The 26,965-nt window shown below is 43.8% G+C and overlaps 3 protein-coding genes across 4 annotated transcripts in view; 2 read left to right on the plus strand and 1 right to left on the minus strand.

The window, feature by feature from the left end:
- Positions 1 to 6,355, minus strand: part of FKBP9 (FKBP prolyl isomerase 9) — a 48,091-nt gene extending 41,736 nt beyond the window's left edge. The window contains exon 1 of the mRNA XM_022583764.3: positions 5,994 to 6,355. Coding sequence (XP_022439472.1) covers positions 5,994 to 6,226 — 233 coding nt within the window. The 5' untranslated portion in view covers positions 6,227 to 6,355. The remainder of the gene's footprint in view (positions 1 to 5,993) is intronic.
- A 6,835-nt stretch (positions 6,356 to 13,190) lies between these two features.
- Positions 13,191 to 26,965, plus strand: part of LOC111179885 (retinitis pigmentosa 9 protein) — a 44,576-nt gene continuing 30,801 nt past the window's right edge. The window contains exons 1-4 of one of the 2 annotated variants that reach the window (XM_022583825.3): positions 13,290 to 13,819; positions 16,223 to 16,253; positions 17,392 to 17,521; positions 24,053 to 24,144. In XM_022583825.3, coding sequence (XP_022439533.1) covers positions 13,668 to 13,819; positions 16,223 to 16,253; positions 17,392 to 17,521; positions 24,053 to 24,144 — 405 coding nt within the window. In that variant the 5' untranslated portion in view covers positions 13,290 to 13,667. Of the gene's footprint in view, positions 13,820 to 16,222; positions 16,254 to 17,391; positions 17,657 to 24,052; positions 24,159 to 26,965 lie in introns of those variants that run through there. The other variant, XM_022583829.3, reaches the window with a different exon arrangement.
- KBTBD2 (kelch repeat and BTB domain containing 2) overlaps positions 13,750 to 26,965 on the plus strand; it is a 67,161-nt gene continuing 53,945 nt past the window's right edge. The window contains exon 1 of the mRNA XM_089917029.1: positions 13,750 to 13,819. The gene's annotated coding sequence lies outside the window, so the exon portion shown is untranslated. The remainder of the gene's footprint in view (positions 13,820 to 26,965) is intronic.

Raw genomic sequence — 26,965 nt, forward strand, 5'->3', positions numbered from 1 at the left:
CATGCGCCTAGAGCCCACGATCCACAACAAGAGAAGCCACCGCAAATGAGAAGCCCGCGCACCGCAACCAAGAGTAGCCCCCGCTCGCCGCAACTTGAGAAAGCCTGCGCGCAGCAATGAAAATCAAACGCAGCCAAAAATAAATAAAAATCAATCAGTAAATAAATATTTTTTTAAAAAAGCAGTGCCATTAAGTCTTCAAAGGGGGCATCATGTTGGCCTGCCAATAAAAGAAGAACTTTTCCTAAAGTTAGCAGAACTGCACTGGGAAGCTTCTCTTTCTTTACATGGCTTTTCCGTAGAAAGTCTTACCATGCAGATCAACAATTTAAATGCTTCCCGCCTAACTGAGCAAGTCCTGACCTGAGTCTCTCTGCCGACACTTAACCCTTCCGGTCCACCCTGACACTGTCCGAGGTACTGCCCAGCCCACCAGCTCTCTGAGATCCAGTCCTACAGAAGGGATGAGCCATAATGCCCTTTCACTTAACACATGATTTAACACCCATGTGGGGGGGGGGGCCGGGAACCTGACGCAAATGGGACCAATCAAATGGGAGAGATCCTGGGAATGAGGAATTGAGACAGATTCCAGTGAGTCAGCGTTACTGGACCCAAGAGGTCATGTATGTGGCATGGAAAGCCTGCTGGAGCTCTCTTTCAGAGAAGGGGAAAATGCGGCCCCTCTGCAATCCCTCAGAGAGATCCAGAAAGTCACTTCTATTCACGATTCTGGATCCTCAGGAGGAATTGGAGAACCTTCCAATAAATTCCCTTCCTTTCTTCTTAAGCCAGCTGTACTGGGTTTCTGGGCCCTCCCCATCCCCTGGCTTGAGGGTAGGGATCTTTTTGAATAGACTGGTTTTTTTAGAGCAGTTTTGAGTTCACAAAAAAATGGAACAGAAGATACAGAGATTTCCCATACATCCCCTAACGCCACCCACCCACACACACACACACACACACAGCCTCCTCCATTATCAGCAGAGTGCATCACCAGAGGGGTACATTTGTTAGGATCAATGAATCTACACTGACACGTCATTATCACCAAAAGTCCATAGTTTACATCAGGGTTCACTCTTTTTTTTTTTTTAAGTTTATTTTTAAAGTTTTTTTTTTTTTTAAGTTTATTTATTTATTTTGGCCACACGGCACGTGGGACCTTAGTTCCCCAACCGGGAATCAAACCCACGCCCCCTGCATTGGAAGCGTGGAGTCTTAACCACTGGACCGCAGGGAAGTCCCCCATCAGGGTTCACTCTTGGTGATGTACATTCTATGGGTTTGGACAAAGATAAAATAACATGTACCCACCATCAGAGTATCATACAAAATAGTTTTACCTGAGGGCAGGGATTTTTGTCTGTTTTATCTCTGCTACATCCCAACAACTAGAATAGTAGGTTTTCAATAAATACTTGTTGAATGAATGAATGAATATGTAAAATGAAGTTGACCTCTGTTACGAGTCTATGATTCTTTTAGAGCAATGGTTCTCAAAATGTGGTCCTAGACCACAGCATCAGCATCACCTGGGGACTTGTTAGATATACAAATTCTCAGGCCCCATCCCAGGCCTACCTAATCAGGAACTGTGTATAATAAGCTTCAGGTGATTCTGATGCATGTACAGTTTGAACACCACTGGGTCTGAGCATTTACAACTCTATATACCCAACAGGGCATGTAGTGGTCACGCAGTAATATTTATTGAATGTATAGACCTTAAAGGCCTGCAGACAGGCCTGAGACTGTGAATGAACTGACCAAGATGCTGGTTTTGCCTGCTAAAGATAACAGGAACATGTTAAACTTCAGTCCCTTACTACTAGGAATGCTATGGAACTCCTCAAAAGCTGAATCAAGAGTGGTGGACAAGGAGTTTCCAAGGACTAGAGAGTGAGAGCAGGAGCCCCCCACAGAAACCTGCAGGCGGGAAGCTGCTGTCTTCTCCTTAGATCTGTAGCAGCAGCCACAGAGCATATTAACAAGCCCACGGAGGCTCCGAAATAAAATGAAACCACGTCCAAGCCAGTGACCAAGGGCTGAAGGGCTGGGCCTCCTGGCAACTGCAAATGCCCATAAGCTGAAAAGATACCAACTGCCCCCAAGCGCCAGGCACAGATGCAGGAAGAATGCTCTGTGGAAAGAAAGGCCCTTTGTGGTTTATGACCATGGTCAGAGCGACAGCTATCATTTTCTTCTGGGCAAAACCTCCGGATCAACAGCCAAAGCCCAAAGCATGCGGATTTCTCCTTCCCTAAGCTGTTTGTGCAGGAATAGCAAAGTAACACCCTAATACTTCATACATTCCCAAAGGAATAGAGGCCCTAGAAGGAAACTCATTTTAAAGAGTCACCTACTGTGTACCCTGCTCCCACCATTCCACTGTCCACACTGCAGCCAAAGGGACCTTTGTAAAATGCAAATCTGATCCCTCACGCCCCTGATTAACTCTTCAATGGCTTCCCACTGTCCCTCGAAAAGACCAAACTCCGTAGACAGGCAGAGGAGAGCTCTCAAAAGCTGGCCCTGGGCTTCTCTGGTGGCGCAGTGGTTGGGAGTCCGCCTGCCGATGCAGGGGAGGCGGGTACGTGCCCCAGTCCGGGAGTATCCCACATGCCGCGGAGCGGCTGGGCCCGTGAGCCATGGCCGCTGAGCCTGCACGTCCCGGGCCTGTGCTCCCGAGAGGCCGCGACAGTGAGAGGCCCGCGTACCGCAAAAAAAAAAGAATAAAAAAAGCTGGCCCTGTCTTTTTCTCTGGCCTCCCTTCAACCTCCTCTTTTAACCCCCTCTGTCACTCCTCTACTCTCACTCCAAGCTCAGGCTTTTTTGTGTGTGTGTGTGTGGTACGCGGGCCTCTCACTGTTGTGGCCTCTCCCGTTGCAGAGCACAGGCTCCGGACGCGCAGGCTCAGCGGCCATGGCTCACGGGCCCAGCCGCTCCGCGGCATGTGGGGTTTTCCCGGACCAAGGCACTGAACCCGTGTCCCCTGCATCGCCAGGCAGACTCTCAACCACAGCGCCACCAGGGAAGCCCAAGCTCAAGCTATTTTGAACAGGTTTCACATGCCCTCACTTCCAGGCCTCGCATATGCTCTTCTCTCTACCAGTCACACCCTTTTCTTCCGACCCCTACTCCCCAGCGCTCACCTCTCATCTCCTCCTGGTAAATTTTAATCTTCCTCAGGCTTTATTCCTGCTATCCCAGAGCTCCATCTTGACCACCCCTCCCCCAGCCCCCAACCCCTCCACACACACAAACACACACACACACACACACACACACACACACCCCATATAGTTAAGCCTTTTGGGTGCTTCCAAAGCTCCTTGCCGTTCTTCGATCATATACGTGGTGGACTACAGATCATAAACTACAGATCACTAAACTGCCTAGATTCAAAGCCCCACTCCACCACTTAGTTAAGTAGTTTACTTAGTAGTTTACTCCACCTTGGGTAAATTACTTGAACTCTCTGAGCCTCAGTTTCTTCGTTCGTAATGAGATACCTCCCTCACTGTACTGTGAGGTTAAAAGAATTCATTTCAGTTCCTGTATGTAAAGGCACGTAGTAAGAACTATGTGTGAACTCTATGTGAGAGACAGAAGTGTGTGCTCTTATTCTTTCTGTACTTATCGCACTATATAATTGTCTGGACTATAAGCAAAAGGACAGGGAGGGGATACCATCTTCAGGGGCAGACACTGCATACACATTTGCTGAATGGATGGTAGCTCCTCTGTTTTCTTCCCACTGTCCCACACTGCCTCACAGTGGCTGCCATCCTAGAGGGTAGAAAGTATTAGACAATTTGTTCCAATGGGAATTATTAACATCAGCACAAGGAGGAAATTCTTACCTATTTTCTAATTAATGAAGCAAATTTAAAAAGATACACAAATGGCCAATAAACTCATGAAAAGATGTTCAGCATCTTTAGCCATTAGGGAAACATGAATCAAAACCGCAAGGACGTGACTTCCCTGGTGGCGCACTGGTTGGGAATCTGCCTGCCAGTGCAGGGGACATGAGTTCAATCCCTGGTCTGAGAAGATCCCACATGCCACGGAGCAACTAAGCCCATGTGCCACAACTACTGAGTCTGCACTCTAGAGTCCGTGAGCCACAACTACTGAGCCCACATGCCACAACTACTGAAGCCCACGCATCTAGAGCCCGTGCTCCGCAACAAGAGAAGCCACCACAATGAGAAGCCTGCGCACCACAACGAAGAGTAGCCCCCACTTGCCGCAACTAGAGAAAGCCTGTGCACAGCAATGAAGACCCAATGCAGCCAAAAATAAATAAATAATAATTTTTAAAAAAATGAAGTGAAAACACAGATCCACAGAAAACCCTGTACATGAATGTTCATAACATCATTATTCATAATAACCAAAAAGTGTAAACAACTCAAATGTCCACCAACTAATGAATAAACAAAGTACAGTATGGAATATTATACAGCCATAGAAAGGAATGAAGTACTGATACATGCTACAACATGATGAACCTTGAAAACATTATGCTACATGAAAGAAGCCAGACATAAAGGCTGCAAACTGCATGATTCCATAAAGAGACAGAAAGTAGATTAGTGGTTACTTAGAGCTGGAGGGGAAGTGACTGACTGTTAATGGATCCAGCATTTCTTTTTTGGAACAATGAAAATGTTCTGGAATTAGAGACTTGTGATGATTGCACAACTCTGTGAATATACTAAAAAATAATGAATTGTATACTTTAAATGGGTGAATTGTATGGAATGTGAATTATATCTCAATAAAGATGTTCTTTTTTTTAAAAAAAAGAAGCAACTGAAACAATAGTGAGAATGACTATTTCTCAGCACTTGCTATGTGCCATGTGGCATACTAACCAGATTTTTTATATTGACTCCTTGTCTGGAATTTCAAAAAAGGCAAGAGAGGCTAAGAGTACTTTTTAAAAGATAACTTCAGGAATGAGCCTAGCCCAGCCTCGAACACAAAACAGATGCTCAACAAACATTTCTCTTTACTTAGTCTGGTGATTCACTTAAGAGATTATAGGGCACAGACCTAGGATTATAACAAAGTCTTGGGAAGGAGAGCAGCCTGGAGCTGGAGGCGAAGAGGACTTGTCAACCCTAAAGCTAAACTGAAGAGAAGTTGGGAGAGGTGTTGTGATCTTGGGGCAGAGTTTAGGGCTGAAATTGTGGACACGGTGCACGGCCCCATATCAAAGCTGAGTGACTTGCTCTGGATTACCTCTTGCCCAGGGAGTTTTTGGTAAGGCAGTAAAGGAAGGGCAGTAGTTAACAGGCACAATCCTGGACTTGGATTGTCTGGGTTTCAAAATGATTCCGCTTAAACAAGCTTCTTAGCCTCAATGGCCTTAAGTTCCCTCACTGGCAAAATGAGGGTAATGATAGTTCCTACCTCAGAGAATTAAGAATTAAATGAGTTCGTTATATGGAAGGCACTTAGAACTACCCTGGCACACTGTAATAGCTTCATATATGTTAGCGGCTGCTATCATCACCTTCGTCAATATCATCATTATCACCTTCGAGAGGCATGTCTGACTAGACACTCAAGGGCCTTGCCCGAAGGAACAGTAACACATTTGCTCTTGGTGTCTGCTCGCGGGCTGACGACTTTACACCCATTTCGCCTGTGTTTATGCGCAGGGTGGAGAGGGAGGGCGTGATCTGTCCCGACCCAGCTGCTGCTCAAGGTCCTATCAAGATTCCCGCTGACCAGGGAAGCAAAGGGGCCGGGAAACTCGCGGCACCCCACCCCCACCCCCAGCCCTCAGCCCCCAGCACTCCAGGCTGAAGGGATGAAGGGTCTGGAAAGCTTTGGGGTGGGAAGAGGGAGAGGGAGGAGCGCGGGGCGGAGCTGGGGGAGGTCCGTCGGGAGGGAAAGGCCTGTCCGGAGACAGGGAAGCTGGGAGAGCGGGCGCTGCAGCCTCGGAGGTCGGGCCGGCACGCCGTGCGAGGTACCTGGAGTCGAACTTCTGGCCGTCTGGGAACATTCCCACGTAGTGGTAGCGCACGAAGTCACCGCTGCGCACGGTGCGTGGACACTCGTCGGGCACGAAGCGCCGCTCGATCTGCAGCTCCGTGTCGGAGCCCAGCCCCAGGCCCGCCACGGGCGCCGCCTGCCCGGTCACCCAGAGCAGCAGCAGGAGGAGGGGCGGCGGCGGGGGCCGCCAACCCCGGGCCCTGATCGCCATCGCGGGCAGCGAGGAAAGGGGGTCGCGGCGCGGAGCTGGAGAGGCGCGCTGAGCTCGGGCAGCGCGAGTCGGGCCTGGGCGTGCGGCGGCGTTTGCAAACGTGGAAAAGACTCCCAGCCCTCCTCGGGCAGCAGCAACCACCCCCTCTCTCCCGCCCCCCGCCCCCAGGCCACATCCGAGGGAGGGGAGGAGCCGCGGCTGTGCGCCAGGACCCGCCTGCTGCGCCCTGAGACGCCTGGGCCCGCAGGGTCCGGTGGGCTGGCCCGCCCGGGGAAGAGGCGGGCCTTCTTTGGCTGGCGAGTTCAAAGGGGACCCGTCCCCAAGGGAGAAACCGTGAACTCCTCGGGACTGGACTTCGGCCCAAAGTTGGGAGGGAAAAACTGTTACTACCCAGGCAAATCCGCTGGTCTCTGCCTGTCGCTAGAGACTCTCCGGATTTAGTGCCACCAGAGGCTTCTACGTGGCTGCGGATCCAATTACCCCTTGCTGCTTTGGGGAGGGAGGAAAACTTTTTTTTTTTTTAATTAGTTTCAAGGCTGGATTCTACGTTGAAAATGACTGAAACCGTCTTCAAGATTTTTTTCCAGGATTTTCTTTTAATACTCAGAGAAAGGGGGAGACATGAATTGTGAGACTCCCCGGACCGTTGTCCAGAGGAAAGTTTTAAGTGGCTACCTGTGAGTGCTACTTAATAGCAAACATCCCACGTGGTCCCACCCGCATGACTAAGCCGGTTAAGACCCCACATTAGAGACTCAGATGCTGCGGGAAATTCATTAGAGTAGTTTAATGCATTCTTAGCCTAGAATTGGTTGTTCTCATTTATTGAAACTTTGGACTAGTGAAAGCAAATCACCAAAGGTTTCTCAACTCGTTTTGGAAGCAAACAATACCAATACCAAAACCTGGCAAAGATAGCAAGAGAGAGAGAATGTGGGCGCCAACCTAATTTATAACTAGAAATGCAAAAATGTTAATAAATTGTGACTAAATTGAATCCAACAACTTATTAAAGAAAAAAACACAATTATGCGGACTATTTAGGTGACCTGCAAATTGTCTGTGTCCTCTGTAAGATGAAGATAAAACGTACTAATTTAAAAAAAAGATAATTATTAGATTATTATAGATTTTATTAGATGCAGGATCTAATGAGAAACTACACATAGCACTAAAGAAATGTTCATTATTCCTAATAGAGCTTATTCTATTGAAATAGAAAACCTATTAATACAATTCATCCTAACACTGGTTATTTATAGGTGGTTGAATTTGGGGTGATCATTTTCTTCCTTCTATGTACTTTTCAGTAGTTCTTTATGGTTTTTAATAACAATGTCAGGTTTTAAACAGAAACAAACAAACAAAAAAGTCAACCTGGTTCCAGTCAGTAATCTTCCACTCCCTTACTGTGACTGTGGGCAACGCATGCCACCTTCTGGGCCTCGGTTTCTTCATCTGTAAAATGAAGTGGTTGATTTCTAAGACTTCTTCCAATTCTAAAATCCTATGATCCTGTGAGAGAGAAGACATTCCAGAATGGAAAAGAAGACAGATGTAGGAAGAAACAGGCCAGGTAGTGACCGCCACTTCCATTTTGCCTTGTAGTGCTTCCAAGTGGTTTGATTTCTTGTCATTCCTTTTATTTTATTTATTTATTTATTGGCCACGCTGAACAGCCAGGGATTGAACTCAGGCCCATGCAGTGAAAGCACTGAGTTCTAACCACTGGACCACCAGGGAATTCCCTTGTTATTTCTTTTAAAATGTTAATTATCTGATCAAATAGTATGTGTGCTCTATAATGTCTCTCTAAATCCTAACAGACATTCTTTGAATTGGATTTCTGTAGCAATTTACCAAAGAGAAAATTTACCTCTTGGCATTACTGACATTATCATAAGAACTAATTAAAATCAAGCTGAGATTTTAAAATAAGGATTTCCATTAAACTTCTGGGGGTGACTTTGTGAGGACTTGTCAAGTCTAAAAACTGTAAATCCAGTCAAGAAGAGTCAACAGTAGACTAAAAGCTTAGAAAGGTAAAGATGGAGGGAAGAGGTGAGCAGGTGAGAGACAGGAACCAGAAATAAGGGAAAGGTACTGGAATTTTTTTAAAGGAGCAGGGAGAGAAGTGAGAGAGAAAGCAAGAAGGGAAACATAGAAGAGGAGAATCAGTGAGAGAACAGAGAGCCAAGGAACAAGAGAACATGACATAGTCAGAGGCGAGGACGTAATAGGAGAAACATCCAAAAGATCTGAGGCCAGGATGGAGGCATGGAACAACATGGAGAAGGAAGCGAAGGGGGACCTGAAACAGGATCGGTCTGAATGAACGTCAGAGAACTAGGTTCTTTCTATCCACCTCTATACAGGAAGTTAGCGGGAAAATTACAAACATAGTCCGTCAAGTAAAGCAGGGCACTAAAGAAAGAATTCCAGTTTTCATTGAGCCTGAAATAAAGAAGGACTCATGCATGAATCAGATCTTCCAAGAGCAGTAAACCCTGGAGGCTAAGCTTTGTAAGCTATTAACTTCAGCTTGGCACACACTGAGTTGGGGATAAAGAAAAGGCCAGTATTAAGAAAAACACCCCCCCCCGCCCCGCCTGCAAAATTCATCTGAGTTGACCTGAGGCAAAAGTGAAGTAGGAGAAATGTTTCCAGCAGTATGTTCTCTCCCTCCCCAAGAGTTTCCAAGAAATTCTCCCACCTTCAGTATTTGACAACACACCTGGAGTCACCATGTGGTTTGATGAAAAACCCTGGAGTAGAAATCAGACCACCCTGGTTGTAGGGCCACTCATGCCCCTACTCTCTGAACCTCAATTTCCTTATTTGTAAGATGTCTTGCCTACCTCCATAGAGTTTCTAGGAGGATCAAGGGAAGCAATTTATGAGGGATGGAAATCTGCAAAGTACTGTGTAAATGTAAGGAATCGCATTTATCTATGAGTGAGAGAAGACCCAACTCAAAAATCACTTAACCCATAAAGATGTATACTATCTCTCAGAAGAGAAAGTCTGGATGGGAAGCAGCTGCAGGTGTGGTTAATAAAGTGTCTCTAGAACATCTTCAAGGGCTCAGGTGTCTTCTCCTGTCCTCCTCAGGGGGTTCACTGCTCCCCCTCATGATTCCAACGTGGCTCCCCCAGATCCAGCTACCACATGCAGGGAGCACCACCCTGAGGCACAAAAGGGATCTTTTATCTTTCCAAGTATCCTTTATTAAGAACAAGCATTTCCAGAAAGCCTCCCTCCTACAGACCTCCCCTCATGTCTCATTGACTGAAACTATCCCATGCCCATTGCTAACCTATCAGTGGAAGAGAAATAGGATCACTACGATTGGTTTAAGACTAATCAAGATTCATCTCCAGAGAGCAAGGAGAGCCTCCTCTGAAGTAGATGGCTCCCTAAGCTTCCTGAACAAAACCAGAGTGCTGTGAGCAGGGAAGCGAAGGAGGAATGGCAATTGGTTTGTCAACCAAAAGGTTTTGTCAATTACGTTAGATGTCTCCCCTTTTCCCTCCAAGCATCAAGTAAAACACATTGTCTGCAATTTTTCCTCTAATCCTACTGGTTACTAAATAGAATACCAGTTTAAATTATTAGAAATAATAATACGGCACTTCTCAAATGTTTCCACTGTGCTGCAGAGAGCTGTGGACATGGACCCTTGGGAGCTTAGTGACTACTTGACCAGAATTCTTTGAAGTCTGGTGTTTAGCAGGGGGGTAGGGGGGGAGACAGATTCTGCAGTCTACCCTCTAATCTAGCCATGATTCATTAGTATGTAATAGGATGTGATCTTTCCCTTTTACTCATTTTTTTCCTTCCTCCATCTTCCCAGTGGGGAAAAGGTCATTGGTAAGTTAAGAACTAGTTTAAAAAAACACCTTGTGAGCAAAACAATGGCATCAAAGCTATGCTGCAAAAGCTGGTCAAGATAAGCAGGATCGGCCTTCCCTGGTGGCGCAGTGGTTAAGAATCCACCGGTCAATGCAGGGGACACGGGTTCGAGCCCTGGTCCAGGAAGATCCCACATGCCGCGGAGCAACTAAGCCCCTGCGCCACAAATACTGAGCCCGTGCTCTAGAGCCCGTGAGCTACAACTACTGAGCCTGTGAGCCACAACTACTGAAGCCCGCGCGCCTAGAGCCCGAGCTCTGCAACAAGAGAAGCCACCACAATGAGAAGCCTGCACACCACAACGAAGAGTAGCCCCTGCTCACCGCAACTAGAGAAAGCCCGCGCGCAGCAACAAAGACCCAACATAGCCAAAAATAAAGAAATTAAATTAATTAATTAAAAAAATACATATAAGCAGGAGAAAAATCTAGTCATTTGGGGGAATTCCCTGGTGGTCCAGTGGTTAGGACTCCATGCTTCTACTGCAGGGGGCCTGGGTTACATCCCTGGTCAGGCGGTTGAGGAGGGGGGAAGAAGAAGAAAATCTAGTCTTTTTAAAATTGTTTCATTCAGAAAGGCTTCAAACCTATCCAGTAACACAGAGTCAGGACTAGCTGCAGCCACCCCTCTACAATTAGGCCAACACCAAGGCCCTTTGGCTGGCCTTGAGAGTGAATCTGCTATCTTAGGATGAAGCAGAGGGGTAGAAAAGACTGAAGCAGAGGATAGAACACGGAGGGAGGACAAAGAAGGCATCTCTCACTCACCTGGGCTAGGCGCCTGGGTAGAAAGTGAAGGGTGACTCCATGTGTGTTCACAGTTGGGTAAGAATCACTTTACCCTTTCTTTCTGGAAAGGAGCTGTACCTGCACACCCCTCCAGATGCCATAGGCATAAAGAAAGAGTGATGGGTAAGAAGAATGATTCAGAATCATAACCACCAGAGAAAGAATTCCTGTTTGTCTAACTGCTTACTAGATGTCACTACATTGAGTTTATCACAATCAGAAAATGGGGCTGAATTTGAAAGATGGCCCTGGGTCATAAAGAATCTGACTCCATTTTTTTATGTTGACCACTGTCACCCTTCAAGCCCCGCCTCCACTTTCCGCTTCCTCCCCACCTGTGGACAAGCTGATAAGAAAGCCTACACACTCCTTCCCTTGGCACCAGAGGAAAGTTCAAACCCCACAAAGCCTTGGCCTGTGTGCAGGAGTATTCACCCAGGTTCTACCTCCTAAACATAATAAAACCCAGGGTCACTCACCTTTCCTTTGCTGAAGCTATTTTTGAACTGTCTTAGGTGCCTGACCTGCTCTCCCAGAAAGCCTCAATATGTGAATAATAAATTTCTCCCTACCCTCTCGGTGCATATGTGGCATCATCAGTCTTAACAGCAAACCGATTTGGGGTGGAGGAGGGTCCAGCATACTTCTGTGGAGTGACCACAACACCTTGCATATCATCCTGGATCGGTGACCAGGAAACTTCTGAATCTGGTGCCAAAATACATAAAGAACCCAAGCTCACATAAACAGGTGGATATAGCAGCAAAAGAATTTTCACTAAACAAATATTGTATGTTAATTCATATATGTGGAATCTAGAAAAATGGTACAGATGAACCTATTTGCAGGGCAGGAATAGAAAGGCAGATGTAGAGAACAGACGTATGGACATGGGGGGAAGGGGAGGGTGGGATGAACTGGGAGATTAGATTTGACATAAATATACTACCATGTTTAAAATAGATAGCTAGTGGGAACCTGCTGTACAGCACAAGGAGCTCAGCTCGGTGCTCTGTCATGGCCTAGTTGGGTGGGATGGGGAGGGGAGGGAGGTCCAAGAGGGAGGGGATGTGTGTATCCGTATGGCTGATTCACTTCGCTGTGCAGCAGAAACTAACACAACATTGTAAAGCAATTATACTCCAATAAAAAAATTTAAAAAAAAGAATTTTCACTGCTTTATAAGCTCTAACAGGGTAATCATCAAAGAGAGATGCCTAGAATGCAGTTCAGGATGTGGTACTGGGTGAGGCTGTCAGACTACTGAACTGTACACCTGTTATTTTTTCCTGCCCAATATTGCTCTTCTCTTCTCCTTCCTCCTCCTCTTCTTTTTCTTCCTGTCTCTCTCTCTCTTTTCCTCTGTTAATAGCACCTGGATTTTGCTTTGAGGAACAACCCCTCCCCCTCTCTTAGTCTATATGGCTTGGATAAAGCTGATCCACCCCTCGGATTTAGGGTGGACATGTAACATAGGCATGAGCAGTCAGTGTTCTGCAACTCCTTGACTACAGTGATTGTTTCCATGACAAGTACATGACTCTTGCTAAGCCAATGAGTATAATACATGGAATTCTTATTGGAACTGAGAAAGAGAAAGTTTCTTCCAGCTGGGGCTGCTAATTTGTTGGCCATCTTTGGATTCCAGTGGCCATCTTTGCCCCCACAATGGGAGAAACTGCAAAGAATGAAGCAATACAAAGGAACGTGAAGCTTTGAAATTGCTAACTATAACATTTCAGCCCCTAGATCCAGCCATTCCTGAAGTTCCATCCCATGACGTTTCACATATGTAAGCCCATAAATTACTTAATTTTTTTTCTTAGAGCAGTTTGATTTGGATTTTGGTCCAGTTTGATTTGGATTTTGGTCCATTGTTGTTTTCAAAAGAATTTTGACTAATACTTGCTAAAATGGAATTAACAATCCCTGGGTCTTCTTGCTGAGACAGCAAATCACTATGTTAGACAAACTGACTTTGAATTGACTTCTTTCAACTGCAAGTGAGAAAAATCCAACACAATTGCTTTCTGCATATAAGTATATACTAAAGTTTTCAGATTATTTGCTTGCATGCCATAAGGTCACTGGTTGTGGTTAGATAATGTTTGTTGTCTTTTCTTTTTTCCTTCTTCCATCTTCTTTTACTTTAAGCACATAACTTGGCCGGCAAACAAAGCCTCCCCAGGAGGACAGGAGCAATTCTTGGTTGACGTGAGCCCCTTAAGATTTATCTTTGGCTTGCACCAAGGAGTCATCTGACCAGGGGTAGGGTGTGGTTAGGCAGTGGGGTCTGACCTGACATCCCTTTTTTTATTGTCTCAGGGCCTCTTCACGTGATCTCCCCATTTGTTAGCTTAGGCTTTCTCTTAGCATGGTGGCTTCTATGCAACTGAACAGCTTACATCCCTGAAGGCTTCAGGAGGGAATACTTCAAGAGAACCAAGGGAAAGATCTGGCTCCCTCCGCAGCATCCTCAGCGCCGGGGCTCCTGGCCGCCGCCAGTGGAGCGCGCTCCGGCCTGCGGCACCCGCTGACTCCGCAGCACGGTTAGGGCGCTCAGATTGCGGACTTGCGGAGGCAGTCTGGCCGGCCTGTCGGGAGGCGGGGCACTGGCGGCCTCAGCCAGGACGTTGGGCCCGGCCCGGCGGGCCGCGGAGTGGCGGCGAGAGGGGGTGCAGCGGGGCCGGGCGGGCGCGGCGCGGAGGAAGTGCGGTCTTCGCGGCTCGGCGCGGGCCGCAATGTCGTCCCGGCTCGGGCGCGACGACTCGGGGACCGGGGGCGCGCGGCGGCCGCGGGAGCCTCCGGAGCAAGAGCTGCAGCGACGCCGCGAACAGAGGCGGCGGCGGCACAACGCGCAGCAGCTGCAGCAGCTCAAGCACCTGAAGTCCTTGTGAGTCCGTCACGCCCGCCCCCAACTAATGCGAGGAATGGGGTCGGGGCCCGGGGTCGCGCGGCGGGGCCCGCCCGGGGTTGGAGACCTGCGAGTGGACAGGTGAGCCCGTCCCCAGCGAGCCGGGTGCGGGATTTGATTCCGGGCTGCGGGACGCTGGACTCTCAGCCTTTGAAGAAAGAGCCGGGAGACTCCGTCCCCAGGGTCATCCCGGGCGCGCGAGGCGGCGGCGGGCGGGCGCTTCTCCGCCGGAAACGACGGTTTTATTCCTCGTGCGGCGACGTCGGTGTCGGTCAGGATTTGAATACAGGAGAAGTGCGGCTGCGCCCTTGGGTACTTTCCCATTTCTCAGTTCAAGGGGCTTGCTCTGAACTGGGTAAAATCCCCATTCTTTTCATCTAGTGCTGTTAACTAGGGAGGAAAAAGCCCAGTCCCGTAACATGAGTGCGCGGTGAGGAAGGGAAGAATAAACGTGGGGTGAGGGCCTGGTCCCTGACTCTTCGGGAGGAGCTGTCAGGTAGAAGAGAGCGTGGACTTCTCTCTCGTCCCCAGGATTTTTTTTACCAGGGTTAAGGGTGGAAGCTACAAAGAGGCCAGTTCCAGCTCAACAAGAAGAATTAGGACCAGAGTCATAGATTCTTGCTGGTCAGCGTGGCCTGACCTAGGAGGCACTGTACTCCCCCAGCTACCCGGGAGAGAGTCCAGATAACGCCTGAGAGAAGGGTTGGTTGTAAAGGAGATTTAAACATCAGGTGGAAGGTTGGATTAATGACCCTTGCGGTTCTTTTCTGTGTTTCTGTCGTTCTGTAATCAGCTTTAGAAGTCTGACTTTACTAAGTTTGGTGTTCACTGAGTTATCTGAATTATTTCTGTTTCAGGCACTTCTCATTACCTACCTTCTCATGATTGCTGAGACAGTCGTGTAAGGAAAGGCCCTCATTAACCTTCTGGGAGCTTTGATACAAAGTGCATGCTTCCTTGGAGCCTGGCCTGCTCTTTTCAGTGTGGCTCTTGAGCTGAATTTCACCTCAGTGGGCCGTGGTTTGGATACAGGTTCTGCATTGCTGGCATCCACAGTCCTGGCGTGTTCAAGGCACTCTGGGCTCAGGCAGGGCTTAGCCCCACCAGCCCTCTGTATCTTTAACTGTAGGATGCCAGGTGGTGGTTAATACTATGTGTTTATTTTGTAGCTCACAGAGCTTTTTCACAGACAAGAGAAAGATGATAACGTTTTGTAGATGAGAAAATGGAGGCTCAGTGGTTAAGCGACTGACTTGGTTAGCCAACAAAATTAGAGCAGAATTCAGGAGTGTGATTCTCAGACCAGTGGGATTTTTCCAGTTTCACAGATTTGAAACTGGCTAGGCTATGGACATATTTGCTTTTTCTAGTTCAGGGTTTTGTTTGATTTTAATTAAGTTTAATTCATACCAGAGTAATACTTGTATATAGCTTAAAACTCAAATAGTACTAAAAATGCTACCAAAAATAGCGCTGGGCTGCCCAACTCATCATTTACCCCCCAGAGTAACCTGCACAGCCTTCCACCCCCTTCCCTCCTAACAAGGCCAAGCCTTCCATGTGCAGACTCTTTTAGTTTTTATTTCTTGGATTTAACTGCACATTTCTAAGTTATATGCTTACAACTGGTTTTGTTGACTCAACAATTTTAGACATCTGTTAACTTCTTGTCATAGTAGATAAAGATTTAGTTCTCTTACTTGCCCTTCTTGTTTCCATACTTTCAATATAGCACCATCATAATAACTTTCCTAATCAATGTCAGTGTTAACATTGTTATAACTTTTTTTTTTTTTGGCTGCGTTGGGTCTTCATTGCTGTGCGCAGGCTTTCTCTAGTTGCGGCGAGCGGGGGCTACTCTTCATTGCGGTGTGCGGACTTCTTGTTGTGGTGGCTTCTCTTGTTGCGGAGCACAGGCTCTAGGCACATGGGCTCAGTAGTTGTGGCACACGGGCTTAGTTGCTCCGCAGCATGTGGGATCTTCCTGGACCAGCGCTCAAACCCGTGTCCCCTGCCTTGGCAGGCGGATTCTTAACCCCTGTGCCACCAGGGAGACCCTCAAGGCTCTTCTTACCTCACATTTTCCCTGCAATCTCTTGCTTTCCCTTCTTCCAAAAATAAAATCGCTGTGCCAAGACACCAAGTTACGATTTCAGTGAATTTAAGTTCGACATCGAACAGGATGTGGTATAGCATCAGTTTATTTATATAGGACTTCTGACTGCTGGGCATATTTTATTAACTGTTTTAGTTATAATGTAGTTTTAAGTTTTTTCTAAAAAAAAAAGTCTTTTCATTTTGGTCTGCAGTTGCCTTTTGCTGATTGAGATGTGTTACATTCCTATGAACATGGTTCATGACTGGTGTTGTCTTCCTTTCTAGTTATGACAAACCTCCTCCTGGACTTATCAAGGTCAGTGTGAAGTTTGTACTTTTGGTTTTTCTCTGAGACAGATTTGACTCAGTGCTCAGACTCAGTCACTTACGAAAAACAGCTGCATAAGGTTTGAACCTCCTTTTATGATAGTTCTGTGTCTTCCCTGCAGATGGCAGTCGGTTCATGCACTTTGGGCTTTGTCACAGCCTGTGCCTTTGCAGAAATTTAATCAGCCTTGTGTCTGTCCCCTAAGAAACCACTGCAGGCCCCCCGAGTGTTCCTCAGCACTCACTCCCATTTTTTCTGTCTCACTGTGACTGCATCTCCTCAAAGCTCTCCTGCCCCATGTTCCTTCTCTGACCCCCCCTCCCCATGCTGATTTCTTGAATGTCATCAGCTCAGAGAACACTGGACTCTGAGGAGACGTGAAGCTCATCCAGTCCAGCCCTACCTGTTGCAGGCGTCCCTCCTCCAGCACCCTGGCCACAGTGTCAGTGTCTTTCTGCAGGAGCGAGACTTAGAGGACTTAAGGCCAAAGTAACCTTTTCTTTTTGGTAACTTTCAACTTAAAACAAAGATTTTTAGAAAACATTCTTCCATTATAAATTTAATATTCGTGGAAACTTGAAAAAATCATGAGGTAAAAAAACAGCACCTTAATTATATAGTGCAGTTATTTGGTAATGAAAATACATCTCACTAATACGGCATGTGTGAGATTATAAAACATGACAGTGGCCTTCAAGGTCTAATAATATATTTTACTCTAACACATTGTTCTTATTATTCCAGGAAACCTCACCTGTTTAACTCTATATTCTGCCTCATTCCACAAAGCTTTTAAGTTAGCAGAAAACTTTTTGTGATCTTAGAATCTAATTTTTGTGATCTAGAATCAGAATTTGGAGCTCACAGATCAATCCTATGTAAACACTAACTCTTCTCTAAGAGCAGCTACTTTGTTTTCATGGTATAGCTAGCTCTTCTAGTATAGTTACTTCTGTTTTTTCTGTCAGTTATGATTTGTCTTTCTTTCTAGCTCTTCAGAGGGTAATTTATGATGACATTGGGATCTCCAGCCCATGAGAAAGCCAGGCAGGGCTGTGTTCTCAGACAGGTGGGAGAGAGTTCCTGTGCTTTTTTGCCGCACAGCTTACACAGTTTCCTTTTTCAGGAGGATGAGACTAAGCCAGAAGACTGTATACCAGATGTTCCAGGCAGTGAACATGCCAGGGAATTTCTGGCCCACGCACCAACCAAAGGACTTTGGATGCCACTGGGGAAAGAAGTCAGAGTCATGCAGTGTGAGTGTGGAAGGGTTTCAAGTAACACCCTCAATACATGCAAGTTATAGACCACCGTTTACAAACGAGTTCACTTCTTTTAGTTCATTCTCACCACAGCCCTGCTAAAGTCAGGGCATGATCTCTGTGCTATAGGTGAGGAAGCCGCCTTGCATATGTTATTAAGTGTTCTGGTGTAAGAGGCAGTGCAGTGCCTAGACTCCAGGGCTTCTGGCTGTAAGGAAAATGGTCTTCCACAGGGCCGTAGTTGCCTGCAGAGTATACGCTTCAGTAGTATTCCTGTAACAGAAAGGATATTCCATGTAGAAATGCCATGGGGGACAAGGGATGCATTGGAGGGTGGTCCCTTCGGTCTTGCCTCAGTCAGTCATCCTCATCCGAGGTGTTGAGGTTTTATCCAGGTAACCTGAGAGGAGCTCTGGGCCACAGAGGATGGGTCTGGAACAGGTAGAGCTCTGTGTGCACACCCTCCACCGCACCAGAGCAGCAGCATCTTCATCCAGCATAAGACGGCATTTGAAGAAGGGGTACTGCTGCCTTTAAAGACATTGTTGGTACAAAGATTCTTCACACACATAATTAAAATAGCATTTTGCAGTCTCTTTGCCTCCATTCACACATCATCCTTTTTCCAGTACCTAGGTTACAGCAGTTAGCCTTATTCAGGGTGGCAGGGAATATATGAGGGCATGCTTTTTAGAAGTCAGGGATTTTGGGGTCCATCTTTGAGACTGGCACCCACAGTTATTGCTCATCATTGGGAGATAAAAAGTTGATTAGGAGCTCTAAGTGTGTGAGTGGGGCTTGCTGAGTTTCACTGGAGGGTAATCTTTCTAGTCCGGTGAATTGGGAACTTGTGAGGTCAGTACCTGTAGGTTTTTCTTCTTGGGGTGAGTTATATTTTCCTAGAGAAGAAGGCTCCTCCATGGAGGGTGAAGGCCAAGCTGCTAGTGTTGTGGGATCTTATTGGAGCAAGAAGGTTGGGAAATCTTGCCATTTACTTTTTATTTGTTCATGTAATCTTCTGTATTTACTGTGGCACCTTGCCTTCACATGTATCTGATGTCATTTTGCCAGAGATCTATGCTTTACCTTTTTCAGACAATAAACTTCCTTCCACCAGGGCTAGTAAGAGTTGCCCTTGGACTTTTCATCAATCCTCCTTATTTCAGCTCCTCCTTTACCTTTACTTTCAGAGGTATCTGGTGCTCAGAGCTCAATTCCTAAGCTCTTTGGAGGTGCTGCAAATAGAAATTGAGCTGATTCTCCGTTTTCCCCTCTGGTGGCTTAGAATTCAATTTTCTGGTGTCTGCTCTTCATTTAGCATTTAGGTGTTTTTTTTGTTTTTTTTTTTTGGCGGTACACGGGCCTCTCACTGTTGTGGCCTCTCCTGTTGCGGAGCACAGGCTCCGGAAGCGCAGGCTCATTGGCCATGGCTCACGGGCCCAGCCGCTTTGCGGCATGTGGGATCTTCCCGGACCGGGGCACGAACTCACGTCCGCTGCCTCGGCAGGCGTACTCTCGACCACTGCGCCACCAGGGAAGCCCAGCATTTAGTATTTTAAAAAAATATTTATTTATTTATTTGGCTGTGCTGGGTCTTAGTTGCAGCACCCAGGATCTTCGTTGCCGCATGCGGAATCTTCATTGCCTCATGAAGCCCCCGGCTTCTTTCTTTAAGCATAATATTTTTGAGGTTCATCTATGGCATAGCACATGCCAGTAATGCCAGTAGTTCATTATTATTATTTCCTCCTTCTGCTTGCCTTTGGTTTGGGTCGCTCTTTGTTTTCTGGATTTTTTTATTGAACCTGTGATTATTGATTTGAGAGCTTCATTCTTTTCTAATATAGGCATTTAAAGCTCTACATTTCCCTCTAAGCACTGCTTTATCTGCATCTCATATGTTATGTTTAATTTTCGTTCAAGTCAAAATACTTGCTAATTTTCCTTGAAATTTCTTCTTTGACCCATGGATTGTTTAGAAATGTGTTGTTTAATTTCTACGTATTTGTAGATTCCCAAAGTTTCCTACTATCATTGCTTTCTAATTTGTCTTCTTTGTGGTTGGAAAACATACTTTGTATGGTTTGAATCCTTATTTTATTTTATTTTTAAGTATTTTATTTACTTATTTGGTTGTGCTGGGTTTTATTTGCGGCAAGTGGGCTCCTTAGTTGTGGCTCACCAGCTCCTTTAGTTGCGGCATGTGTGCTCCTTAGTTGCAGCACGTGGTCTCCTTAGTTGCGACTTGCAGGCTCCTTAGTTGTGGCATGCATGTGGGATCTAGTTCCCTGACCAGGGATCGAAACCGGGCCCTCTGAATTGGGAGCGCGGAGTCTTAACCACTGTGCCACCAGGGAAGTCCTGGTTTGAATCCTTTTAAATTTATTAATTCTTGTTTTATAGCCTAGCCTATGCTCTATTCTGGATAATGTTCCATGTGGGATTCAAATAAATGTATATTCTGTTCTTTTGGGGTGGTCAGATGTTCTACAGATATCTGTGAGGTCTAGTTGGTTTATAGTATTGTTGAAGTCTTCTATTTCATTGTTGATATTCTCTCTAGTTTTTTGTCCATTGTGGAATATTGAAGTCTCTAATTATTATTGTTGCATTATCTAGTTTTCCCTTTGTGCTGCATCTATTTGGAACTTTGTTGTTAGGTGCATATATGTTTATAAGTGTTATATCCTCTTGATGGATTGACCCTTATATCATTATAAAATGTCAATATTTGTCTCTTGTAACAATTTTTGCCTTTGAGTCTGTTTTCTCTAATATTAGTATAGCCACTCCAGGTCTCTTTCAGTTAGATTTTTAAACTGAACTTTAGATTATTTATTTGAGATCTTTGTTCTTTTCTAATGTTGGTATTTAAAGCTATAAATTTCCTGTAAACACTGCTTTATTGTATCTCTTTTCATCCTCTTACTTTCAGTTTAATTTTGTCTTTGAATCTAAAGTTTGTTGTACTTGGAAAACATTTTTTTATCCATTCTGCCAATACCTGCCTTTTGATTTTCATTCAGATTAATGCTAATGTAATTTCAATAGAATACAGAAACTTTGTTCCTATACAGCTCCATTCTCTCCCCCTCCTTTGTGATAATATTGTCATACAAATTACATTTTTATATAAGCTCATCATCACTGTTTTATAATTATTTCTCTATGTAGTTGTTTTAAAATGAGATAGGAGAATAAAAGAATTACAATAAATGTATTTATACTGTCTTTTATAATTATGTTTGTAGTTAGCTTTACTGGTGCTGTGTATTTCATGTGGATTTGAGTAACTGCCTAGTATCCTTTCATCATTTCAGCTTTGTTATTTTTTGTAAGGCAAGTCCATTAGCAATAAATTTTCAGATTTTGTTTATCTGAACTTTAAGTTCTCTTTTATTTCTGAAGGATAATTTTGCTGGCTGTAGAATTCTTGCTTAATAGTCTTTCTTTCAGCACTTTGAATATGTTATTCTACTGCCTTCTGGTCTCCACGGTTTGTGATAAGAAGTCATCTGATAATCTCATTGAGGATTGCTTATATGTGATGAGTTGTTTTTCTTTCATTTCTTTTAAAATTTTCTTGTTATCTTTCGCTTTTTAACAGTTTGCCTATGATGGATCTCTTTGAACTCATTCTACTTGGAGTTCATTGAGCTTCATGGATTTGTAGATTAATGTTTTTCATCAAATTGGGGAAGTTTTTGGCCATTATTTTTTCAAACATTCTACACTCTCTAGCACTCCTTTCTTTCTGAGATTTTCTTTATGCGTATGCTGTGAATTTTGATGGTATCCCACAGGTCTCTGAGACTCTGGCCAGCTTTCTTCATTCTTTTTTCTTTCTGTTCCTCAGACTGGATAATCTCAGTTGTTACCTATCTTCAGGTTTGCTTATTCTTTGTTCTGCCATCTTAAATCTGCTGTTAAGACCTTCCAGTTAATTTTTCAGTTTGATTATTGTGCTTTTCAACTCCAGAATTTTTTTATTTATTTTTATAATTTGTATCCCTTTATTAATAATTTCCATCTGTTATGACATCACTTTCATACTTTTCTTTAATTCTTTAGACATAACTTCCTTTAGTTCTTTGAACTTATTTATAATAGCTGATTTAAAGTCTTTGTCTGGTAAGTCCAGTATCTGAACTTGCTGTTGCTTTGTGTGTTCTGCAATTTTTTGGTGAAAACTGCCCATTTTAGATAATATAAGGTGGTCTGGAAATCAGATTCTCCCTTCTACCCAGGTTTTGTTATTGTTCCTTTTTGTATTTTTAGTGACTTTCCTAACTAATTCTGTAAGTCTGTATTCCCTGTAGTGTATGGCCACTGAAGTCTCCTCTGTTAGCTTAGAGGTCAGCTAATAATACGACAGAGATTTCCTTAAATGCATTGATCTAAGAAGCCTTCTACCCTTTGCCAAGAGGTTATATGTGTGTGTTAAGACAAACCTGAAATGCTCATGTGGTTTGGTTTACATGTCTGCCTTAGCCTTTAGTGCCTGCTTGCACAGAGCCTTAACAGTGAGTCAGAAGTGAAAAAAAAGGCCTTCTCAGGCCTTTACTATGCATGCACACAGCCTTACACATGTGTATAGTCTTCTAGCTTCCCGGAATTATGTCAGAATTTTTGAGAGCCCTCTATGGACATCTCATTCCCCAGATCTTCCTTTTAAACTTTTGGCTGGGCTCTTGTTTACCCAGTGATATCACAGCCATAATAAGCTGTGATGTTAAACAATTGCAAGTGACTATTTTTGACAAATATCCTGGGGTAGGGCTTTTTCTGTAGAGCAAACTGCATGACTGGTCAGATAGCAACAATACCTTGCCAGCGTGGCTCTGTGCTCTGAAGTCAGGGCTTTTTGAGGTGCTCAAAATCCAGTCTTCCCTCTTCAGTGGGTGTGACACTGCTGCTTTTCACAGCTGTCATGGTTGCAGAGCTGCTTGTTTTTAAGACTGTTGTGTAAGTAGGGGTTGGGAGTGAGCCCAGTTAAAACGCCAGAAATCCTGCTGTTCCTACCAAGGCTCAGTAGGGTTTCTTTAATTAATACTCTTTAGATTGTGGCAAGCCTTTGGTTAATTTTCAAGGTTTCAGACAACTTGATTTGGAAAAATTTGCAACTATTTCCAATGCTTCTATGGAGGAACAGATTTATGGAGGTTGTTACTTGGCCCTTCTTGAGATACTTCCTGGATTATTCCTTTTGAAAAGAATTCTCTTGTCATTTTTGTAGAATCTCAGGAAGGAAATGAAAGGAGATGAATGTGTTTAGTCTGCCATCTTTACCCAGAAGTCTATGGCTTTTTTTTAAAGTTTGAAAACCACTGCTCTGTTTGATGAGGTGGTTAGTTGCATTTCACTTAGTATTTTATAGTTATTTGCATTGACTTGGAAAATAAAAGTTTGGGTTGGGACCAGATCCAGTTTTACCAAGAAGTAAATGAAGCTTAAGTTTCAGGGCCCCTCACTTGTGTCTTTCAAAGACCTGCAGGGACCATAGTGATGTGTTGATTATGGTCATATGATTTTGTAAAATTTGCCAAGGCAAGATTTTTGTTTTTCCTAAAGAGCCCCCTCCATCCCCACCCCCACCAAGTAATTTAAGCTCAGGCACCACAAAACTTGGACTCATTCCAAACAAGATATATATATATATATATACATATATATATATATACATATGCATATTTTCATTGATTTTAGTGATTGTAGTATTATCTAGAACAGTGGTTCTCAAACTTTAATATGTCTACACATCACCAATAAGTCTTTTGAACTCCAAGTATGTGTCAGTGTTTCTGGGGTAGGCCTAATACTGTGCATTTCCACCAATCTCCCATGTGTTGTTGATTTTGCTTGTGCATGGACCACATTTTGAATAGTAAGGATCACCTTTCCTTTAAAGGTAAGAGGGTTTTGAACACAAAGAAAGACATTGGTTTGAAGGAGTGTTATCCTCCTTTCCTGAACTTTAAATGTTAGGAGAGATAAAGACAGGGACAGCTCAGAGGCAGTCAACAGAGAACCCCCAAACTTCATTGTTTTTCAATGGTTTCCTGAGATCCAGCTCTCAAAATTATGTTCCCATACAACCATTTTGTTTTTCACTTTCAGTACAGTATTCAATAAATTACATGAGAAATTCAACACTTTATTACAAAATAGGCTTTGTGTTAGATGATTTTGCCCAATTGTAGGCTAATGTAGGTGTTCTGAGTGCATTTAAGGTAGGCTAGGCTAAGCTATGATGTTCAGTAGTTTAGGTGTATTAAGTGCATTTTCAACTTACAGTATTTTCAACTTATGATGGGTTTATTGGGATGTAACCCCATCATAACGCAAGGAAGATCTGTAGTTTCCCTTTGTTTTTTAGGATCTTACATGGTTCATTCACTGATTGCATTTGCTTTTAGAATTGGAGTTTAATGAAGAAAAACTTTAATATGATCTACTGATCCTTTGTCTTCATTAAAGGAAACTGTGTTATCTGACAGAAATATTTCCTCTTTTCTTTGTTTTCAGGTTGGCGCTGTAAACGATATGATCACCGAACAGGCGACAAAGAATGCCCTTTTTTTATCAAAGGCAACCAAAAGTTAGAACAGTTCAGAGTAGTAAGTAGAACCCCACCATATCAATTTACATTTATCAGAGATAGTGAATATCATTTGATTAGGTACTAACAGTGAACTGCAAATTCACACAAAATACATTCCCAGAAGTCATTTGGCCAAAGTATCTGGTGTTAACTACATTTGTATTAAATTACAGGCGTACCTCAGAGATGTTGCAGGTTTGGTTCTGGCAATATCTAGAACCTCAATAAAGCAAATATCACAATATAGTGAATGACATGAATTTTTAAATTTCCCAACACATATAAAAGTCATGTTTACTCTATACTGTATTATGTTAAATATGCAATAGCATTCTGTCTAAAAAAACAAAGTACATAAGTTAATTTAAAATACTTTCTTGCTAAAAAATGCTAACCATCATCTGAGCCTTCAGAGAGTTGTAGTACAAACATCAAAGATCACTGATCACAGATCGCCCTAACAAATGTAATTATAATGAAAAGTTTGAAATATTGTGAGAATTACCAAAATGTGACACAGTGACATGGTGTGAGCAAATACTGTTGGAAAAATGATGCTGATATACTTGCTCAACGCAGAGTTGCCACAAACCTTCAATTTGTAAAAAACGTAGTATCTGCTAAGTGCAATAAAGTGAAGTGCAGTAAAATGAGGCATGCCTGTACATTTGTGTGACAGATTAGATCTTAACAAAAAACTTCTTATTAAGGTGTTATTCGCTTATACCTTGGGAATAGTGATTCTTTTTCTGAAGCAGACATTGTTATTTATTCAATCACTTTTTTTTAACTTATTGTATAAAAAAATCAGGTTTTTTTACTTATTGTATAAAAAAATCAGTTTCATAACTAAAATGAGGGTTTTGGTTTTCCAGGCTTTACCTGAAGATTATATGTCTTTAAACTATAAGCTAGAAGTGTATATATAAATTATATTTGCTCTTTACATGACAGTAAAAGTATCATTTCCTTACCTTATTTCAACAGAGTCATTTCCCAGGGGTGTAAATTCTTCATTCAGTAACTGCTTCTGTCAAGTGAAATATGTAGCTGTCTGGATGTACTGAGGTTATCAACATATATCAAATTGGAGTCAACAGACATTCTCCAGTTTTTTGTTTTTTTTTTTTAATTTAATTTTTTGGCTGCATTGGGTCTTCATTGCTGTGCACGGGCTTTCTCTAGTTGCGGTCAGCAGGGGGCTACTCTTCGTTGTGGTGTGCAGGCTTCTTATTGCAGTGGCTTCTCTTTGTTGCAGAGCATGGGCTCTAGGCACGGGCTTCAGTAGTTGCAGCATGCAGCCTCAGTAGTTGTAGCTCGCGGGCTCTCGAGTGCAGGCTCAGTAATTGTGGTGCGTGGGCTTAGTTGCTCTGTGGCATGTGGGATCTTCCCAGACCAGGGATTGAACCTGTGTCCCCTGCGTTGGCAGGTGGATTCTTAACCACTGCGCCACCAGGGAAGCCCCATTCTCCAGTTTTTAAGACATTTTAAGATGTTGTGTTTTCATTTTAATAATCTGAAATAACTTATTTTGGATCAATTGTTCTACTTTTAGGTGGAATGACAATTACTACAGATACTATAGAACATAGTTTGGTGATAAATCTCAAAAACTTTAAACATACTCATTTTGACTCAGAAATCCCACTTTAATTTACCTTAAGGATGTAAGAGAACGTTAATATATACACAATTCTTTATGTATGTATAAGGATAGCTTTCATTATTATTTATGTGGTTAGAAAAATGGGAGCTAAAGAAAAATAGGAAACACCTTAATAGTCCAATATATCAACATAAATTACTGTAACAGAAATTATTTAGCCATTAGGAAATGTGTTTTAATAAAATGTGTAATATCGTGGGAAAATGTTTATGAAAACACAACTGAAAAGTAATAGAGTTTTATATATAAATGGTATGATTATAATTTTTCATAAATTATAACAATTTATATTTTAAAATATTATAAAATTTATAATAACAATTTAAAAAGACCAGGGACTTCCCTGGTGGTCCAGTGGTAAAGAATCCACCTTCCAATGCAGGGGATGCGGGTTTGATCCCTGGTCAGGGAGCTAAGATCCCACATGCCACAGGGCAACTAAGCCTGCGCACTGCAACTACTGAGCCCACGCGCCTCAACTAGAGAGAGAAAAACCTGCACACCACCACTAGAGAGAAGCCCGTGCACCACAACGAGAGATCCTGCATGCCACAACTGAAAATCCCACATGCCTCAACGAAGATCTCGTGTGCTGCAACTAAGAGCCAATACGGGACTTCCCTGGTGGTGCAGTGGTTAAGAATCGCCTGCCAATGCAGGGGACATGGGTTCAATCCCTGGTCCAGGAAGATCCCACATGCCATGGAGCAGCTAAGCCTGTGCACCACAACTACTGAGCCTGTGCTTTAGAGCCCGCGAGCCACAACTACTGAAGCCCGAGTGCCTAGAACCCATGCAGCGCAGTGAAGAGTAGCCCCCACTCGCCGCAACTAGAGAAAGCAGCAACGAAGACCCGATCAAGCCAAAAATAAATTAAAAAAAAAAAAGACCCAATGCGGCCAATAAATAAAAAGAGAGACCAGGGAATTCCCTGGTGGTCCAGTGGTTAGGACTCGGCGCTTTCATTGCCGTGGGTGCAGGTTCAATCCCTGGTCAGGGAACTGAGATTCCACAAGCTGTGTGGTGCAGCCAAAAAAAAGAAAAAGAAAAAGAAAAAGAGAGACCGAATGTTAATATTACTGTTATCCCTGCGTAGTGAAGTAGTAGATTTTTTTTAAAAACTTAATTTTCTGATAATATCTAAAATTTCTGTAATAAACATTTATTCTTT

The sequence above is a fragment of the Delphinapterus leucas genome, chromosome 9 (genome assembly GCF_059928025.1).
Source record: "Delphinapterus leucas isolate spDelLeu-1000000601 "Yukka" chromosome 9, BTC_Dleu_Yukka2, whole genome shotgun sequence".
In the NCBI taxonomy this organism is placed as follows: domain Eukaryota; kingdom Metazoa; phylum Chordata; class Mammalia; order Artiodactyla; family Monodontidae; genus Delphinapterus; species Delphinapterus leucas.